Source organism: Bombus fervidus, chromosome 4 (genome assembly GCF_041682495.2).
Source record: "Bombus fervidus isolate BK054 chromosome 4, iyBomFerv1, whole genome shotgun sequence".
NCBI lineage: Eukaryota > Metazoa > Arthropoda > Insecta > Hymenoptera > Apidae > Bombus > Bombus fervidus.
In genome coordinates, this window is record NC_091520.1 from 17,292,370 (window position 1) to 17,312,146 (window position 19,777).

The window sequence follows — 19,777 nt, forward strand, 5'->3', positions numbered from 1 at the left end:
GCGAAGAGACGGCACGAGCGATCGCGAATCGCGGAAACACGACGATTAGACGACCGACACGGATGCGGTAGAATTCGACGAAACGTCGTGTGGTACCGTCGACTCACCGCCTACTCGACGATCGAGCATTCCTCGGGATTTCCGAATGAGCGCTCAAGGTAAACCGAGAAGAGTCAGGGTCATAGGTGCTGTTACGTCGGAATTGAACATTATTTTCAGCGAGTGCCGGCCACTTAACTTGGGCGACCGCGTGTGTGCGCGTACGTGCGTGTCATAGGTCCTATTATCGCGGTCACTCGGTGCCGGACGGACCGACTGTACGAGTCTGCCAGCTAAAGTTCGCGCCGCAACCATTCGACCCATTTCGTCTTCCACCGGATAAGCCTAGAACGAGCTTCGCGGCGAAAATCGTGTCGGACGCGTTCTTGTCTCTCGGCTTGTAGAGTTCGTCGATCGGCCGGAATCACGCGGACAACAGGAGGACTCGGTTTGAACGAACCGGTTAGCAGTCCCTTCGATCGAATCGAATTCCGATTAACTCGCGCAACGACCGTTCGCGGTTTCCGATTTCTCGTTAGCGAGAACCCTCGAGCACCCTCGTTCGTTCTCGACCTTTGCTCGCGCGATAGAATTTCCTTCCGCGTTTGTTCCAACGAGTTCGTCGACGATGGGCGCCGGTATCGAAGGACGCGCTTCCGCGAAACGACGCGACGTGGAAGATAGCGCGCGATATTACGTTTCCACACGGCCACGGAGAACGTCGGAGCGGGCGACCGCTGCGAAATAACGACCGGACTGATTCAACCTGCGCCAGATTTCCAGAAGGTTAAAGCGCGATCGACGCGTACGTATATCGAGTAACAACTGAATTTTACGAGCGGCGAATCATCCGAACGGCGAGAAGCTGGCGAACACGATACGCGGCACACGAGACGTAGATTCGACCGAGGAACAAACTCGCGATTTCTATCGTCTCGTATCGATTCGTATCGCTTCCTATCGCTGAGTCGACACCTTCTCCTTGACATTTTCCCTCGACACCTACGGACAGGCGAGGTTGGTTCGCGGAATCCGGTCGCCGAGCGACGGACGCGATGACGAGCCATAGAGTCGAACGAAGTCACGGTGAACAACGAAGCAGATAGTCGAACAACGAAGTAGAGAGTCGGACAATGAAGTCGGGGGGTGATAGCGGCGCGAGGAATCGCGTTCGACGGCGGTCGATCAATGGACAGCGAAGAAGGAAGAAACGGAGGATGCGGCGAGGCGAAAGTACGAAAAGAGCGCGCGTCGGCTCGATCGGGGCATCGATAAAATTGAGAATGCACGCGGTCTCCCGGTTTTAATGAATGAACGTCTCGTGGATGCGGTAAGGGGCAGGCAGGAGTGGGGAGGGGTGCGGACGGAGAAGAACGAGCCACTGGAAGGGGGGACGTTGGTACGCGGAGAAACAACACTGGAACGCGGCGCGCACGCCTCTGCCATAGAGGAGAGTTAACAGGCGTTTGTATAACGGCGGGACGTAGCCGGAACGGATAGCTCGCCGCGTCCGTACAGATCTACATAATGTTTATTATGCTAACCTAGGCCAACGCGCTTGCATCAACAAGTGTTATATTATCATTCAAATAAAATGTTTTAATCTGCATACGTTTTATCGGCCTCCCGCGGTCATGCGGAATGTGCCAACGGCACGAGACACGCGTTCCATGCGGACCAGACACGCGCTCGCCCGACTTCTCCCTCCCTCCATCCCTCCAGACTAGACCAGCCTTTCGTCCTTTTAAACTTTTCGCATACCGGCGTCCTTCCCCGATCCGCGACGCGTCGCGCCATTATAAATCCATCCGGGATCCGCTCGTTTCCGATCGAGAGTCGACCCGGTGCAACTGCAAATTTCTCCTCTGCCCGAAAGCTCGATCAAATTACTCGTCGGCGACTACACCGTAGATTCGATTGTCTGCAAATGTTGCTCGCGCACGGCAACGCCACCGATAAATATACTCGTCCGTCCAATTACCGTCGACGAGCACTCTGTCCGTCTGTTCGGAAAACACCTCGAAACCTCGCCGTCGGGTCGTGCACGGCTAGACCTTCAAAGCCGATTGCGTCAAAAAAAAAAAAAAAGAAGAAAAAAAAGAAAAAGAGCGTGACGCGCGATAAAACGCTAGGGGAGGGTGCTGGGTCGGGCAGGAAGCTTTCGCACGAAACGCCGTAATCCGATGGTTAATATCGGTCTCGAGGGTCGGCTTGGCTCTGTTTGCCGGGCACAAAGCGGCACACGCACGAAACGATCGCCTCGACGACAGAGTGGAAATGCACGTAGCACGAGCACGTTGCGTCACGTAAGCGGAAAAGGGCCGTGGACCCGTGGAAAAAAGTCACCGATCGAGCCGCGCGTACCAACTGAAAGCGTGACGGCACGAATTCCAGTCAACGCCGATCCGTGTGACGTATAATGGAATTAAGCGTTCGCGTTCTTGTCGCCGACAGCCCGACCCTGCGAGGAAACGACACGGTCGACGAGAAACGTAAGAACTGTAAAAGTTCGAGAAACACGTCGAATCGATCGTCGAACAGCCGAAAAATCCGGCAGACGAAACGATCGTCGATTCGCGAAAAGGATGAACGAAGGCGTAATAAGATCGCCATGTCTGGGAATCTTAACGCGGCTAACGATAATGATATAATCGAATGAATAATAAAGGCGCGAATAATAATGTTGCGAGGGAATCGACGAATACGGTATTTCCAGCGAAGCGTTTCGCCTCGTTCTTAAACATCCAGTTAGGCAAAGAGTCGTGACGGTTCGATCGTTCGTCGGGCAAACCGAAACCCAGACGTCGATTCGCGAATCGTGACGAAGAACGAAAAAGAGGAATAAAGATTGGTCGAATTTCTTTCCTATTGGCACGAGTAGCCTATCCTGGGATGGGATATTTCCGTGGCACCTGTGTTTTCGTTATTTAGCAATGCAAATAGATCACCGGCGGCGCATTACCATAATTAAATTCAATACTTGTAACTTGTCGCGTGATTAGCGAAATTCATCCAACCGGTATGGTACGGTTTATTCGGCTATCCGTAGAACCGCTGGACAAGGTGGAAGCGCCAAGAGAGGGAAATTCGACTGGATATTTTCTACGGCTGGCGCAAAAATAATCGTCGAAGCAACGCGAGCTGCGCAGAAAACACAGTCCTCCGGAAACTGATTGGTCGACGGCGAGAATTAAAGCGTCAAAGATCGGCCGAGCGATAAATCTTTGCGAGTGCACGCGAGCAAAAACGGCACCTATCGAACGAGAGGGAAGAAGAACGAAGGAAAGAAAAACGAAGAAACTGGCCTTGAAAGCGCAACGTAGCACCCCACGCGTCATAGGCGGCCGTAACGTAACGTACTAACGGTGCCAGAGTGTCAAAGAGCACCGATCGACGCGTTTCCCGTGAAAAAGTTTCGACGCGATCGGCTGGTCGCGCGAGCGGGTCGAGCGAGCAATTACGCGGGCGTCGCGCGTCGCGCGGCTACGCGGTTGCATATGTTTTTGGCTTAGTCAGTAGATCGGTGGTGGACGTTTGCCCTCAATTAACTTCATAAGTGAGTAAGAAGGCGTGCGGCCAGCCGACCGACCGCCACGCCGGTTCGCTCGTATTTTACGCGTACTCGCGTGAATTCGACGATGATCCCACCATGCCGAACGACAGGAAAACGAACAGAATATCGTAGCAGTGAAATCTGTTTCAAGCTTCCCTCTATCGCGAATCGGCGACGAAACGAATCGAGATTTTGCTCGAGAACCGGGCAGATAGTTGGACGCCGAGAGCGTTGCGGCGAGCGTTGGCAGGTCCCGTCACGATCATCCGCTACCTAAACGAGCGCCGTTCGAGAATGGTTTTCGATCGCCGCTGTCCTACGGCCTCGATCGGTTCTCGCGTAGCCGCCCGCACGCGTGTACGCTGGCGCACACGGACGACGGGGCCGCTGTTTCGACGCGTATAAAAACGGCGTCGTCCGTAGAATCAGCGAGGCACTCTCGCGAGTCACGCCTACGCGCGTGTTTGCCGCTCGCGAGCAACGAATACAAGGGAGAGAAAGCGAGCGCTGCGGAGGTGCGACAAAGAAAGGCGAAAGACAAGGGAGAAACGAGGTAAGGAGAGGCGAAGAGAAGCGCGTTTACGTGTGGCTAAACGTGTACTCGTGCGCACGGAGAACGAAGCTGTACGCGCGAGTCGTACAGGTGTACGTTTCGCGAATGCGCGCGTAGGCTCGTTTACTTAGCCAATGCCATACCTGAGTTATTTATCTGTCTTTTGCCCGGCAGCGCCAACCGAGAATGCCTCTATATACGAGCCAACACTCCTAGCGAGCTATGCGCGTGGGTCCGGAGTTGTTCAAGGCCTACCTGCTTGCTTTGCTTCGACGCGCGATCGCTTCTCTGCCTCTCTCTTTCTCTCTTTCCCTCCGTCCCTCCTGTTCTAGCCACTACGCAATATCGTGACACGCGTCGTGAGAAAAACTGTCGGAAAGCCGGAGAGGCGAAACGAGAGGCTGTCTCCGCGTGTCGAAATCTGGTTGCACCGACTGTCGGACGGTGGAGATCGACGCGGGAACCACGCGAAATCCATGTTCGCGTTCAAAATCGGCACGCCAGGTCGAAACGGATCCGAAACGGGTCGGAAAAACGGGCGAGACGCGATCGAATCGACGACGGAGTCGAGTCGCGTCCTCGCCGGAGGTGGAAGATGGAAGATCGGAGGAGGGGAAGAGAGACGTAGAGGAATGAAACGCGTTGGGCGTCGATCGGAGGCCACGAGAGGAAATCGTAGCCGGTGAAACGTCGGTCGCGAGAGGTGTGGGTATACCTAAAGGATGGACGAGGCTCGTACGTGGCTCGACGAGCTGTCCGTAGCCGGATTGTCAAGTGACGTCAGCGCACCGGAAATGGAATGTAGGTAGCTGTGCTTATTAAGCTTCGCTGCCAGGCCGGAGAGGAAGAGACGAGCCGCGAGTACGAGAGGAGAAAGAGAAAGAGAGACGGAAAGGAAGAGGCGACGCGAACTAGCACGGCCAACAGCGCGAGAGAAAGAGAGAGAAGGACGAGGTTCAATTGTTTCCTCCGCACACGCGTGCCGCGAGTGCCGCGTGTCGTCGACGTCGTCGTTCCTTCTCGGCCGTGCACGTTCGACCACGGATGGACGTAAGTACGTATACCTACGTCCGTTCGTGAACGACAGAAACAGAAACGGCAGAATCGGCGACACCGATCGCGACGATCGGTACGCGACCAACGACGACCGACGGCGACCCGCGTCGCCACCGAAGGCGTATCGACGGCCAACAACGACGACCGCCGTACGTTCCTAGTGTGGGCATCGGCTATTAAATCAATGCGCCGCTGTCACGATCTGTTCACGCCTCGCTAATGCGTTCGTGGAATGTCAACGAGCCGAGCGTTGCGCTCGCGGAAACTCTCGAGATCCCAGAGAGCTACTCGCTGATTACGCGACAACGCGTCGTAAATTAAACGCGCTTCCAGTTTCGCGGATACGTTAAAAACGACACGGGGTCGGATGGCTGGCTGTTTTCCATCACCGTCGTCGCGAACGAACGAACGAACGCAGCGACCGCTGCACCGACGACGCCCGACTAGAGACGAGAAAGATTCGAGGACCTCGTGAAAGGTGTTTCTGTAATTACGGTGTTCCGGTTAAGGTCGCGCGTTACGCGCAGCACGCCTCGAAAGGCTACCAGGTTGCCTCTCTATACTTTTATCTCGACCGACTGTTTAAACCGACGCAACGCCGTGCACGCTTTGCCAATGCGCGCGAGTCGTGGAATGTCAACCGGCCGATTGGTCTGGCGCCGTAAGTCATCCAGGCGAAAAAACCTGTCAGGAAGGACGCTGAAGCTGTTCGAACGCGGATCGGAAAGCTGAATCGTGCGGTGACGACGATACAACGTCTAATGGCAGTCCCGATCGAATACGTAATTCGCGAGACGATATTTCCGACGTATCGACGAGCCCTTTTAACGAAGAGCGTTGGGGGACGAACGGTAACCGCGAATCTGCGGTGTTATACGCAGACGTCACGGTACGCCTATAACGATAATTTCGGTAGGTGTGAACGAAACGACCGTGGCGAGCGAAGGGTTGCGGAGCCGCCGACGAGTCGACCGAAGGAGGAACGAGGAGGAAACAAGAACGCTTCCGAGAGCGCATGTCTTGTCGCTTCGAAGGGGGTAGAAGCCGGCGCCTGCGCTTCACTCCGCCACTCTTCAATTTCCCTGCCCTCGTCTCGCTCTCGCTCTTTCGAGTCTTTCTTCTTTCCCGCTCTCAGCTCCCATCTTCCATTCTGGTTTCAGTACGCCACACTTTCCGCCTCCCAAAGTCGCGTTGCTCTTCCATCACCGTCCTCCGCCTTGCTTTCTATTTCCCTTCCAGCTGCTTTTTTCTCTCTCTTTTTCTCTCTATCTCTCCCTCTCTCCCTCTCTCTCTTTCTCCTCGTTCATCGCGATCTCTTCCCGTCCCTTCTTCGGCTCTGTTTATCGTCTCTCTGCCTCCATCGCCTCTCTCTCTCTCTCTCTCTCTCTCTTTGTTCCCCTCCGCCGTGCCACGCCGCACCGCGCCTCAACGTGTCTGTACCGTGTCGTTGCGAATCGACTCCCACCTCACCGATGCCGATGGTTTCACCCCCTTTCGAAGTGGCACTCATTATTCGCGCGTGTCACGCACCGACGAGGTGAAACCATCCGACGACGATTTCCTACTCGACACTTGGTTTCGCGCCTTCTCCACTGCCGCGCGCGTTCCCATCCCTTTTTCTCCTTCCCTGCTCACCGTCCGATACACACGGATATTACGCAAGCCGATAGACTGGCGGGTTAAAGAAAGACCGACTAATCGCGCTGCGATCTCGTTAGGAGGACGAATTCAAAGATCCTCGACGACGACGACGACGACGACGACGACGACGAAGACGACAACAACAACGACAACGACGATGGCAACGGGAGACCGGTTGGTCGACTCTGTTGGTTATGTCACTCCGCGGCGCAAAAATTCTGTCGCCTCGTTTTGCGCCACAGCGTCTCGAGAGATCCTAGAATCGATAGAGAAGCGCGCTCGCCGGATCGAAACCTGTTCTTAAAATTGATTTAACGGTTGTCCGTTCCAGGCTGGCTCGTCGATTTCCCTCGAAACGCGAATCGAACAAAGAATTCCTCACCCGAGGAAAGGAATAATCACCCCTGCGCGGTATCTCGCCGGTTAATCGTACGCTCCTTGCCATGCATAATTAAAGGCAATTCGCGCTTCCACGTAATAATCGGACTCGCGTGGATGCGCTCCGAAGCAGCACGAGCCGAACGTCTCGCCTCGTCTTTCACGCAGGAACCGGAAGCGCGTGTCCGACGGAACGTCCAACCGACTCTCATTGTCCAACCTCTTCTCTCTTTCCCATCGAACCGCACTTACGCGTCTTCATCCGCGGATTTCCGAACGAACCTGTTGCCCGTCACTCGTGACTCGTCGCTCGTATCAACTATCGGTTTCGCCCGAGATCGATCGGTCGTTTCTAACTTGCGCGCGCGTTCGCTCCGAAGAGTACGGAGGATCGTTATAGCTCTCGAACAGAGAGTGTCGGTAAATCTGCCGAACGACCGACTGGTTTGTCTACGCGAGAACGCTGGATTACTACTTGTCGCGGCTATCGACGATCGTTTGTCCGATTATTAATATTACCGTCTGACCGCGCGAACGCCGCTCAAGTAGCTGGAAGATCGTAACGCGACACCTTTTAGCAACACCTCCCGGACACGGCGCGAGATTTATGCCATGACACGAGGAATAAACTCGCGAATAAAGTGGAAACTCCGTCGCTCGGTTGCGAAACGCGAAATCAAACGGATTCGACCAACTGCGAAACGATAACTGCATGGAGATTTACGAGACGCTCGATCGGGTTCCGAATCGGGACGATTCGAACGCTCGCGTCAACAACGCTGCGAGTCACGCGCGTTTCCCTAAACCAGTGTACGACGTGGCTTTTTGCGTTTCACTCGACCATATCTTTTCTTATCGACGACCTCTCGCGTTCCACAAAATTTCCAGCGTAGTTTGAAACCCCAGCTGTACAAAGCATCGTAGTTGATCGACGCGAATCTAGCGTCACGTCTGCTTTGCCAAAAGACGTTGCGCAACGCAGCGAGCTGCCTCGTCTTTTCACCGAATCCACCGTCGATTCCAATCGAGCGATTCGCTTCCGCGAGCAAAAATTGGACCAGCCAGAATCTACCTCCAATTATTTCGCGGCCGATTGGAATCATGACTACGCGATTGGAAACGCGCTAACTACTGCGTCGTTAGGGACGAGCCGTGCGTGCAATCGTGCAATCTCGTTTCGTCGCGCGGCAATCAAAATTTCGCCGATATAGAAAGTGGAATCTAATCCGACGCGCGATACTCGAGAGAAAGATACTCGAATCGATCTACAGCCAAGTATTTTTCGCCTTCGAACGAGAGACGTTGCTTCTCGGGGAAAAAACGATCAACGTGGACGCATCGACGATCGTCCACACGCGCGTCGAAGAATCGTCGTACGAGAACCGAGCGATCGCACGCTGAAAATCAATTTCTTCGCGTTTTTCTTCGTCGGTGTGTTACGTCGATGGAAGAAACGAAATCGCCGATCGAATAGAATCGCTTCGCTGTTTATTCCGCGTCGATCGAACGTTCTTTTCTTCTTTTTTTCTTTTTTCTGGATATTAATTATCCGCTTGTCGCTTCACCTATCGGTATGATTAACGGTTACGCGTGCTCGTTTCATTATCCCGGCTAATAATCGTTACGAGAAGGATGCTCACGAGGCGGTTAGTCGCGCTTCGAAATCAGCTAGCAACGTTTTTTCGAAAGTTTCTGATCGATTCGTCCACGTTCTAACACGCGAGTCGTGCGACTTTGCGAACCATCGAATAACACGGATGATCTTTACCGATTGTTCGATCACCGATCGCTCTAGCGTCGTTGATCGTCTGCCATCGTGGGTCGTTCGCTTTCTTCGGGTAAAATGATTCTTGACAAAAGAAGCATAACACGTGAAGTACGTTGTTGTATTACTTTCATGTTGTTTATTAATTAAAATTCAGTAGTAATTTAGTTTCTGCCATTCTAACAAAACGTCACCACCATTCGCCAGATCTTTATTTTACGTTAATAATAATTAATGTTTAATTATAATAATATACAGGGAGCAGGAGGAGTTGTTTACAGTTTGCGCGCATTTCTGATCGTTTTTACGTTTCGTTTCGATTCAATTCATCCTATGCGTATTACGCGTGATTTGCGTACGATCTTTACATGCTTTTCGTCATCGGCCTCTCTACCTTCCTTTCCTCTTCTCTCGTACTTCTGCCGCTCGTTCTCTTTCTCTCCTGCAGACACACATCCGCACACATACACACACACGCGCGCGCGCGTACGTATGCTCTCTTTCACGCTCTCTGTTGCACTTTTCACGCGCGCATCTTGTCCTTGGCATAAAATTTCACGCATGTCGCTGAAAACCAGTCGGAAATCGAAGAGCTCGATCACGCGAACGAACGACAGTCGCCAAAATTCGGAATTCTTGATGGCTGGCGGAAACTGTCGAGACGCGGGTTGGTCTGCGATTTTCTCCGAACAATCTTCGTCGTATGTCACGCTCTTCGATTCCGTCCGTTTCCCTTTAGCATCGTGTTAGCAAGACACTTTGTTCTATCGTTTCTTCGCACACATCGTTCCTCTCTATTTACAAAACGGCAATTGAACGCAACGCCTCGCGTATCCTGTCGCAGTTTCTCGTAGCGCGCGGCGTGTCGAGCCGGAAAACAACGCCGATTCGTTGCACCAATAAAATCGCGTACGTTTGGACATGTTGTCCGTACGATACAACGATCCGTGATCTCTATTCCTTTCCTGCTTTCGGTGAAACAAACGATCGAACAGCAAGAAGCAAAGGCGATCGAGCGCGAAAGGATACGCGCCGTTATACATACAATGATTAACAGAACAACCGTACAAACGATTTCGCTCCACTTTGCAACGCGAAATCGTTGGTCGGGGTGCGTTTTCTTTCGCTTCCGTTCGTCCTCGCGTCGCGTCGCTTCGTATCGAAATCGCGGCCTCGCGATGATAGCCGAGGCCGGACTCGGATAAAGCGCCGACACTCGAGCCAGTTGAGCAAATAATCACAGAAACCGTGTCACCGATAACGCGAGTAATCCCGACACGAAACGTCGACTCCGTGAATTGTCGCCTAATGAAGTCGTATTAATCGCGCGGAGAAATCGAAGAAACGACTCCCGGCTCGAGACAGTCTTCTTCCTTTCTCTCTCTCTCTTTCTCTCTCTCTCTTTCTCTCTTCCTCTCTCTCTTCCTTTCTCTCTCTCGTTCTCTCTCTCTCTCGCTCTCTTTTACTCTCTCTCGCTCTCTCTCTCTCTCTCTCTCTCCCCGATCGACGATTTTCGTGAAAGAAACCGCCGGCAGGAGAAAAAGCAACGTCTTAACGAGCCCGAAGGATTCGCCCGCCTGTACGAACGTGTCATTAGCGGAAACGGGACGACGGATCAGGGAAACTAGCCGCGTCCCAAACGTTAAACGCCTTCTAACGAGCAGCTCGCGCCGTGATCATCGCCACGATTTGGATCTGTCTCCTATACATACTCCGGCCACTCTGCTTTCCAAACCCGCCGCCCCTAAATAGAGTCGTCGGAACGAGCGCGTTACCTATTCCAGGTTGTTCGTAGTCGGATCCGCTGAACGATTCGTAATAGGTACCGGGACGGTTTAACGGTCAGCTTTATGATTTTTTAAACGTCGTTGGTCGATGTTCCGGTATTAGTAGAAACGTTGATTCGAAGGGTAGATCGGGAAACAAGGTGGAACGAGGACGCACCGGTTGTCCACCGGACGAATTCGAGGCGTTGGGAAATATCGAGGGGGTGGTCCGACCCTTGATCGCGACAAGTTAGACATTCCTGCGACACAAATCCTACGTTGTTACGCTGGTCGTTCGACCTGTCGTTATATTTTGTCCTTTTACACGCGCATTCGGAGATGTAGGTGCGTCAATTACGCGGTGAGAAAATTGAACGTATACAAAATTTTATCGACTGTTCCGATCGTAACGAACGCGTTACGACGACGATTGGAACGTTCGAACAAGCCGGCGAAGAGATACGCGGCTTTCGTTCGACACTCGGCGAAAACTGGGAAAGCAAAAGAGAGAGAGAGGGAGAGTGTGTGCGTGTGAGACGTATCTAAGACCGAGGGAAAATGAAAAGCGAGGATCGAACAGACGGCGATTACGTTTTGTAAATACTCTCGCGAATTTTCCGAAGCGAAAGTTTGCGAAAGCCGATTTCATCGGACGTAGGTCTATTTTCTTCCACGTATCGCGACAACGACGTCCTAACCTTAAAACGTAACGAGTTCGCGACGGCGACGCCGAGACCCGTCGAACCGTATGAAAACGACGCGAAACGTTTTCGTCGCAGCAACTTCTGATGCCGATAAACGAGTTTCTTGGCCAATCGTACAGCGAGAATACCGATTTGCGCGTGACTGAGCCCGCAGTGAAGAAATATCGGTTCGACGGGACGCGCGTCAGATCCGTTTCGAACTTTCGTTATCGTTCGAATTAAGAACGACCGCGAACTAGGCGACTTTTTCGATTACGGAGACGTTGGTTGCGAGGTTGCGATCGGAAGCAAAGGGGCACCGTTGAAGACGAGCAGGCAAGGATCAGAGAGCACGGGAGAATGACAGAAAGAAGAGAGGAAGAGAAACGAGAAAGTGCGAAAAACGGAATTACGCGAGAAGCAAAAGAGAAGAGAGAGGAAAGAAGAGCGACCGATGCCCGGCGGCGACGAAAAACGCAAAATTCTCGCTCTGTGCGATTAGCCTCCGGGCAACAGAATGCTAATGATAACATTAATAATAGCGATGTTAATGATAATAATAATAATCGTAATAATAAAGAATAATAATAAATGACAATAAAGACGACGAATAATATAATAACGATAATAATAAAATCATCCTAATAATGATAAATTATAATGACAGGTCTATTGTCGTTTACAACAGTTCTTTTCCCGCGAAACGATTTTTTGACGATAAAAGTCTCAATAACATAACGTAGCTACAACCTCTCCACAGTGCCATATGATTCTCTCTTATATACATCGACTTTTAGAGCTTTTATATATATATATATTTATTTATTTATTTATACGTGCGTATTATATACTTACTCTTTATACAGAAGGGGTATTTCATTGCGAGGGAGTTCTGCTGTCGGTAGGATTCGGCACACGTTTTCCGACACGCGTATTTTCCCCGTTTCACGCGTGTCTTGTCCCTCTTTTGCAATCTGCTCGTCTTACTTTTTTTTCGTTTACTTTGTCGCGCCGTATCGTTCCCTCCGAGACTTTGTTTCTTCCATGCTCTTTCGTTTCCACTATCGAAATCTGCTTCACGTCCAGCAACGTTTTACGGCAACGGGGATTTCGAAGAGGAGGACGACGATGACGACGGCAACGAAGAAGACGACGACGATGTGCGATCTTACTTAACTTACTAGCTTTATCTAGTACATTATTTACAGTCCATATTTACTTATGTTACATCATCCGGCGGGTTTGCTTGGAACAAATCCCGCGCGAATACACCGCTCTTCGCCTCTGGCTGCGTTTCTTTCGTTTTCCTCGGTATGGTCATCCGTCCGTCGGTCCCCATTCGGGAACAAGTCGCGAGGAATAGCGCGCGTTCGTCGTTCGTCGATGCACAAAAGCGTTTCTCGCACTTTCTATTATCTGTTTTCACGTTTCGGAAACGTCGCAAACAATTGCAACGGGAATAACAACAACGATCACGATGAGAACAACAACGTCCTTTTATCCTTGGAACGAACGAACGAGCGAGCAAACAGACGGACGGATCGAACCAACCGTAGACGAGAAATACTGCGCACTTTCGACACCGGGATATCGCGCGGTTAAATAACGCCGAGTAAAAACAAGTGGACGATCGCGGCCGCGAGACCTTCGTTCCTTCCAGATCGAAACGAATAACGAAGAGAGAGTCAATTCGATCGATGAATTTTTCTGTAGCGAAGGCTCGTGACGACGATGTTTACTACTGATGTTGCTACTGCTGCTGCTGCTGCTGCTGCTGCTGCTGCTGCTGCTGCTGCTGTTGCTGTTGCTGTTGCTGTTGCTGTTGTTGTTGTTGTCGTTGTAGTTGCTGTTGTTATTGTTGCTATTATTGTTGTTGTTGTCGTTGTTGTTGTTGTTGTGGTGGTTGTAGTTGTTGTTGGTGCTGCTGTTGATGGTGCGGCTACGGCGACGGCGAAGACGACATTGGCGTTATCCCTGAGATTCTTAGCCGATCGGCGATTATCGAGAGCGTTTGGATGGGCGCGATTCGAATCGCGCCAAGAAAAGCCTCCCCGTTGGCTGGCTTCTGACTCGGCCTCGTTGTACCCCGTTGAACCTCGTCGGAGAGACGGAGGAAAGCCTGGCAGGGATGGCGCGATTACGACGGCGACGCTACTAGCGAGCTCGACTACTAGGAGCGAAAACGCATCGCGGCTGTGGCACGCGAAGAAGATCGTTGACTGGCCACAGCTACTACGAGGTGGTGGAGTAGCTGCCGGTGCGCGCCTGCAGGTAATGATGATAGAACGGAGGGAGCGTTTCCGGCGGCGAGGAAGCCGGATTGTTCGCCGAGTTTTGAGAAGTTATCGAAAGGCCCAACGGGGGAGGCCCGGGCGAACGCTAGTGAGCCGCCAACGAGTGCGCCGTCAGACCCTGAGGGCTGAGCATCGGCGGACTGTGGCTGTGGCCCATCGGCGATCCGTGAAGATGATCCTGCGGATGATACGCCTGGTGAAGACTAGGCTGACTCTGGTGTCCGGGCGGCACGCCCTCTATGATTCCGTCGCCGAGCGTGTTCGGCGGTGTCATCCTCTTCTCCTTTTGCCGTCGGTTACAGAACCACACCCTGACCACTTCTTTCTCCAGTTGAAGGCTGTCCGCGAGCGAGGTGATCTCCTGCGCGGACGGTTTCGGCTGTTTGTGGAAGTGTTGCTCGAGCGCGCCCTTCACCGACACCTCGATCGACGTTCGCTTCTTTCGTTTCCTGCCCTGGGCGGCGATTTTGTCGATGCTCGTCGGCGAGCCGGTCGTCGAGTCCGCCTCCTCGAGCCACTTCTGCAGCAGCGGCTTCAATTTGCACATGTTCTTGAAGCTCAGCTGAAGAGCCTCGAACCTGCATATCGTCGTCTGCGAGAAGACGTTGCCGTAGAGAGTACCGAGCGCGAGACCGACGTCCGCCTGGGTGAAGCCCAGCTTGATGCGCCGTTGTTTGAACTGTCTGGCGAACGCCTCGAGGTCGTCGGAGGTCGGAGTGTCCTCTTCTCCGGCGCTCTGATCCCTGTCGTGCGGGTGGCCCGGATGCAACGCGTGGCCGACCGGCGACCCGGGATCCCTCAAGTTTGGATGTAAACCGGCCGTTTGGTGATTGTGAAGCTGCGGATGGTGTTGATGCGGATGCGGATGCAGCATGCCGTTCATCGCGGCGTGGTACTGTTGAAGGGTAGTGGGCGAGGCCGCGCCACCGCTCGGATTATAATGGGCCGACGGGACAACGGGCGCGTGCCAAGAATGCGGCGATGCCATTCCGGGCGACTGATGAGGACCGCCGCGATGCGGATGCATCGACTGGTCGTTGGCGGCCGCGGCGGCCGCTGCCGCGGTAGCAGCCGCTGCCGCGAGCGGCTTCACATCGAGTCCAGCGGCGTTCGCCTGGTGCGGATGATGGTGCGGATGATGGCTGGTATGGTGCATGCCCATCGAGGCCGCCCAGTGATCGCTGCTTGGTTGCAAGCTCACCCAGGGATTCGCCGACGAGAGGCTCGCCGTCGGATGCGACAATCCGTTCGGCGACGGCGACGATGTCACCTGATGATGGTGATGATGGTGGTGATGATGTTGCGGCGCCGGCATGTACTTCATCTCCCCGGCATCGGCGGCGCTACGAGGCGAGCCAGAGGAGTAGCCACCTACGGCGATGTTCATCCCGATCGCGGTACCCGAACCACCATCCAGCTCGGACGACACTGCGCTACTAATAGGCATGTACGTGGTAGCGGCCATCTACTTCCCCTCGGTGCAGAGGTTTCGCCTCTCCTTTCTTCTTCTTCTTCTTCTTCTTCTTCCTCCTCTTCTTCTTCTTCTTCCTTCTTTCCTTTCCGACTTGCCGATTTTTCTTTCTATTCTTCCTATCTTTGCTATCCTTGCTATCCTCCTGCCGTCTTCGCTCGCTGTCAGCCTTCGGGCTGCCCTTACAGGGCACCCTTTCCACCTTTCTTTCCTCCTGCCTCCGTCAACGTACCTCGTCGTTCTTTCTTCCCTCTGTTTCTACTCTTCTCTCCGTTTTCACCCATGCAACTAGTTTCGTCGTCGTTGTTCTTCCCGTTGTTGGTTGGCTGGCTCACCGTTCACGGTTATCTCTCGCGTAAAATTCGCCACGCCGCGATATCCTCCGTTCACCCGGCTGATGTGCAATACGATCGCGCAAAGTCTCGCGCAAAATCTCGCACAAATGCTCTCGACGCGAATGCTGGAACAGAACGCGGCACACAGATCGCGAATTCCTGCCCCTGCAAGGCAAGATCGTTTACTCTCGTTCGATTCGATCGACGATCACCTATCACACGCAGCTAGCGCACAGTCCATGGTTCGCGACTACGCACCAAATCCCGAATAACAGGCATCGTCGAACTCACGAACCATTCGTCCATAGTTTTCCTCGAAACAATCGAAATCCGATCTTCACGCGGACAATATCGATTCCTCCGGGGAGGAACCCCGCGCGGAGACGTTGCTTTCACCACCGTGTGCAAAGGCGTACAGCTCTGCTGTGCAACTCTTCGTTCGCAACTCCACAAAACCGAAGAAAGGCACACCGTCGTGTCGTGTCGTGTAGCGTCGCGTCCTTTCGACAAGTACAGGCGACTCCAGGCGACACGCAGAAATATCACTCGCGTTGTGCTCGCGATCACCGAACGCCGTGACGCGTTATCATCGCGATCGGTCGAACGACGGCGACTAAAGACGGCACGGGCCGACGACACTCGCGACAGAAGTCGATGGGGCGATATACTGGCTCGGTGAACTCGCGGTGGCCCGTTGATTCGCGAAGACGGGAGGACGAGTGGTGTATGTCGCGGACGAGCACGATCACGGTAGGAGAGTTAAAGTCGATGCACGGCGCGGTGTCTTGGGTTGCGCGCGCGTGTGTTTTCCTCGCGCGATGTCTCTCTATCCGTGTTGGTGTGTGCGTGTGTGTGAGCGCGCGCGCGCCAGAGGAGAGACGACAACGGCTCGGAAAGATCTCGCTCGGGCTCTCTCATGCGTTATGCATGTCGTAGCTGAGAGCGACTGACTGCCTCGCCTCGCAGCTCGCTCGAGGTTCCCGAGGCTCCCGGAGCGCTCGGTGGAACCGAGTCATGCGCGCCACCGTCCTGCACATCCCCACCGAACCCTGCCGCTCGCTCTATCATTGGCCCCGGTCGCAAGGTGGCCGTCGACGAACGTCACCGTCGGGCGGAACCTGGACCGACCGCGCCTCCGAGGCAGCCTACGCACCCCAGGCGCCACTGCTCTCACCCCGGCTCACCCCTCGCCCCTCCATCCATACTATCAGCCTTCCTACGACCAGCGCCGTCGTTGCCACCGCCGCCACCGCCGCCACCGCCGCCACCGCCGCCGCTGCCGCCGCCGCCGCCGCCGCCGCCGCCGAGCTTCAAGAGCCACCGCTCGACTACCTTCGCTAGCTGACGTTCACGCAGCAACCGCCGACGCCACCGCCGACGACAACCGCCGACGCCGCTGCCGCTACACCGTTCAACATCTACCGACCTACGACGAACACCAAACCGTCAGACTTTTCCTTTTCCACGCGATTTAAAACCGTCTCTGCTCTCCACCGTTTCTTCCTCCTTTCCTTCGCACTATTCTTTCCATTTTTCTCTCTTTCTTTCTTTCTTTCTTTCTATCTTCTTTTTCTTCGCTCGCCGTCTCGACAAACACGATTCGTGAAAATCCAAAAACGAAACGTAACACTACTTTCGACATCGATGCCACGGCGAACACCGTTTCCACTCGTTGTCGGAGTCTTCGGATGACGGTGGAACACCGCACGCACGAGCTCGTTTCTCGCGTTCGCGAAACACACGGTGCAACAGGTGCAGTGGACGAACGTCGGCAGCGATCGCACCGCGACCCTCTCCTTCTGGAGATACGCGGTATCCTCGTAGACGCGACGAGAAGCTACGCGTCTAACGAAATCGCGTCGAACGAAAACGCAACGTCGTACGCAACAGGTCCCCGGTGAACGGGTGGAGAGGGGGGGCGTAATTAATTAGGGCCCCAAGGGGGAGAGTGGGACGTATCGATAGAAAGGTTGGAATAAAAAAGGCTGTTTCGCCGGGTGCGAATCAACGGCGTACGTCGAGCGACCGAACTACAGGGCGAAAGAGAGAAAGAGAGGGGGAACGTGGTTTAGTACATTTAAATGAGAGCCACAGGTAGCAGCATTATGCAGTACGTGCCAGCCACCCCTCGGGAGGGGTGAGTTAGATCATCGTGTGCCCGAGATCTGCCTGTGTCGTACCGTTTCAACTACCCAGCTGGCTTTGCGCCTTCGCACCTGTGGCCCTGGTCGTACGAGGGCACCAAACGGACCTTTCTCCGGCTTTCACCCTTCTCGTTTCACCTCGGCGATAGTTGGCATGGTATGGACGCGCGGATCGCCGCGCAAACGTTCGCTCGCACACCGAGCTAGTAGTAACTCGCGTCGAGCGTAAGCACGCACGTCCTCGGGCTAACGGCGCGTCGTAATATCGACTGACATCGCGGAAGAGTGCGAGCGGCAACCACCGACACACGGGGATGCCTGTCGTGATTCCCTCGCTAAGTATAGCCGAGCTCCTACCGAACCTAGGAATTTCGAGCGCACCACCGATGCCAATTATCCTCGGCTCTGTCATTTACGCGGCCCGTTATTATACGCCGCCGAGGCCTCTTTCACTGGAATTACGAGCATTTTAATGCAGGCCCGCCATTATCGCTTCTTTGCCAACTTTATTACACGCGCGATCGTTCCCGGTCGCGATTTTGTCCACCTTCTCGCGATTTCTCCTTCTTCGCGTTCTCCACCGTCGCCACCTTCCTTCCCTCGCGTCCACCCCTTTTCCAAGCGACCGTTGGCCGCTTTTAATTCGATCTCGTCGTACCATCGTTCCGGCAAATTGGATCGAACGCGGCCCTGAAATATTTGCTTAGGACCCGACGGAACAGGTAGCTAGCTAGCTAGCTGGCGCAGGCTACGTGGCTGCGTGACGCAAAGGGTGAAGCGAAGCGAACGCCGCGGAACAGTCGATGCCCTTCCTCGCAGAGAAACAGAGAGACGCAGGAGGAGAACGGCCCGACAACGACTACGTGAAAACTCTACGCTACCTGAACGTTTGCTTGCATAATTTAGCCGCTCTTTTCCGACCCAACGACCCTAGGGAGCGTGCCCTGACTGCACCTTGTCCCGTACCTTTCCATCTCCGTGGGGTGCGAAAACATTCGTGAAAAACACCAGGACAGGAAACGGTCCGTGTTTCGAGCCGATCCTGTCGCAAAGCCGATATCGTCGGCAAAATCCGTCTCATCGATCGTACGCTTCCGATCGCGCGCGATCAAATTTTTCACCGTCTCGCCGGTCGATGGAAGGGGAAAAGAGCAAAGGTTCGTTTCTCGCGTTCGAGAAGAAGACTCGGATGGCCGATGACGCGAACAAAAAATCGTCGACGCGCGTATGCACGTTTGGCGTTTCGCTGTGGCAAGATCGACGCGACTAGCTGTGACGTTCCGCGAGCGAAGCGTCTACGAACGTACGTGCGGTAGGTCGTAGGAATCGCGAAAAGAACGGATACTCGAACAGCCCTGCGCGTGAATGGACGACTACTGTAACCAGCGTAATTTGGACGGCTTTATGCCTCGAATGAATATTTTAATATTTTAATATTTTAATACGAAATACGTCGACGGGTTTTACGGTGCACCGCAGCTTTTTCTCGCCAATCCTCGACGTCATCGTCGAGCTGTACTTTCAACAACCACCGACTACGTGGTCCGCGAAGGGAAAGGAATCAAAGAGAGGGAAAATGTAGGACGAAGAGCAAACGAAGAGAAAAGCAGGAATTTTTAGCGGGGATGAGACGCAAACGTCGTCGGAAAGGGTAGGATGGTCGGTGGAAAAGTCGTTCGATAGGTGGCAGCAGTGCACGGGCTTTTAGTTCGAAGAGGGTAGAAAAACGAGCCCGGCAACCCCTTCGCGAGAACGTTTCCCGAAGGATGCGCGAACACGAGGCGGTAACTGTGCTGCCATCGCGTGGTAGCGCGACAAACTACTTTTGCCGCGGCATAGAACCGATGGTAACGAAACGCGAGACGAATGCACGAATGCGAGATAGTCGCGCGTGCGATTCGAAGATTCGCCAACGAACGTACGGATCGTAACGCCTGAGTGCGCGACGATACGAAGGAAAAGAAGATGAAAAAATTCGCGTAGGCTGCTCGTTTAAACGTCAGACGAGGTGGAAATCGATGGCACGCGCGTGAAACGATGCGACCAACGCGAGGAAATGTGTCAACGATAGAGGGGAGAGAAAGACAATGGTTTTACTT

At 53.7% G+C, this 19,777-nt stretch overlaps 2 protein-coding genes across 5 annotated transcripts in view; one reads left to right on the top strand and one right to left on the bottom strand.

Moving 5' to 3' along the window:
* The window catches only part of Vvl (ventral veins lacking), a 36,780-nt gene extending 20,259 nt beyond the window's left edge, over positions 1 to 16,521 (bottom strand). For all 4 annotated transcript variants that reach the window (XM_072002424.1, XM_072002422.1, XM_072002423.1 and 1 more), the window contains exon 1: positions 12,290 to 16,521. In XM_072002424.1, coding sequence (XP_071858525.1) covers positions 13,814 to 15,193 — 1,380 coding nt within the window. In that variant the 5' untranslated portion in view covers positions 15,194 to 16,521 and the 3' untranslated portion in view covers positions 12,290 to 13,813. The remainder of the gene's footprint in view (positions 1 to 12,289) is intronic.
* The window catches only part of Atpsyndelta (ATP synthase, delta subunit), a 137,004-nt gene that overhangs the window by 81,853 nt on the left and 35,374 nt on the right, over positions 1 to 19,777 (top strand). The gene's annotated exons all lie outside the window — the stretch shown is intronic.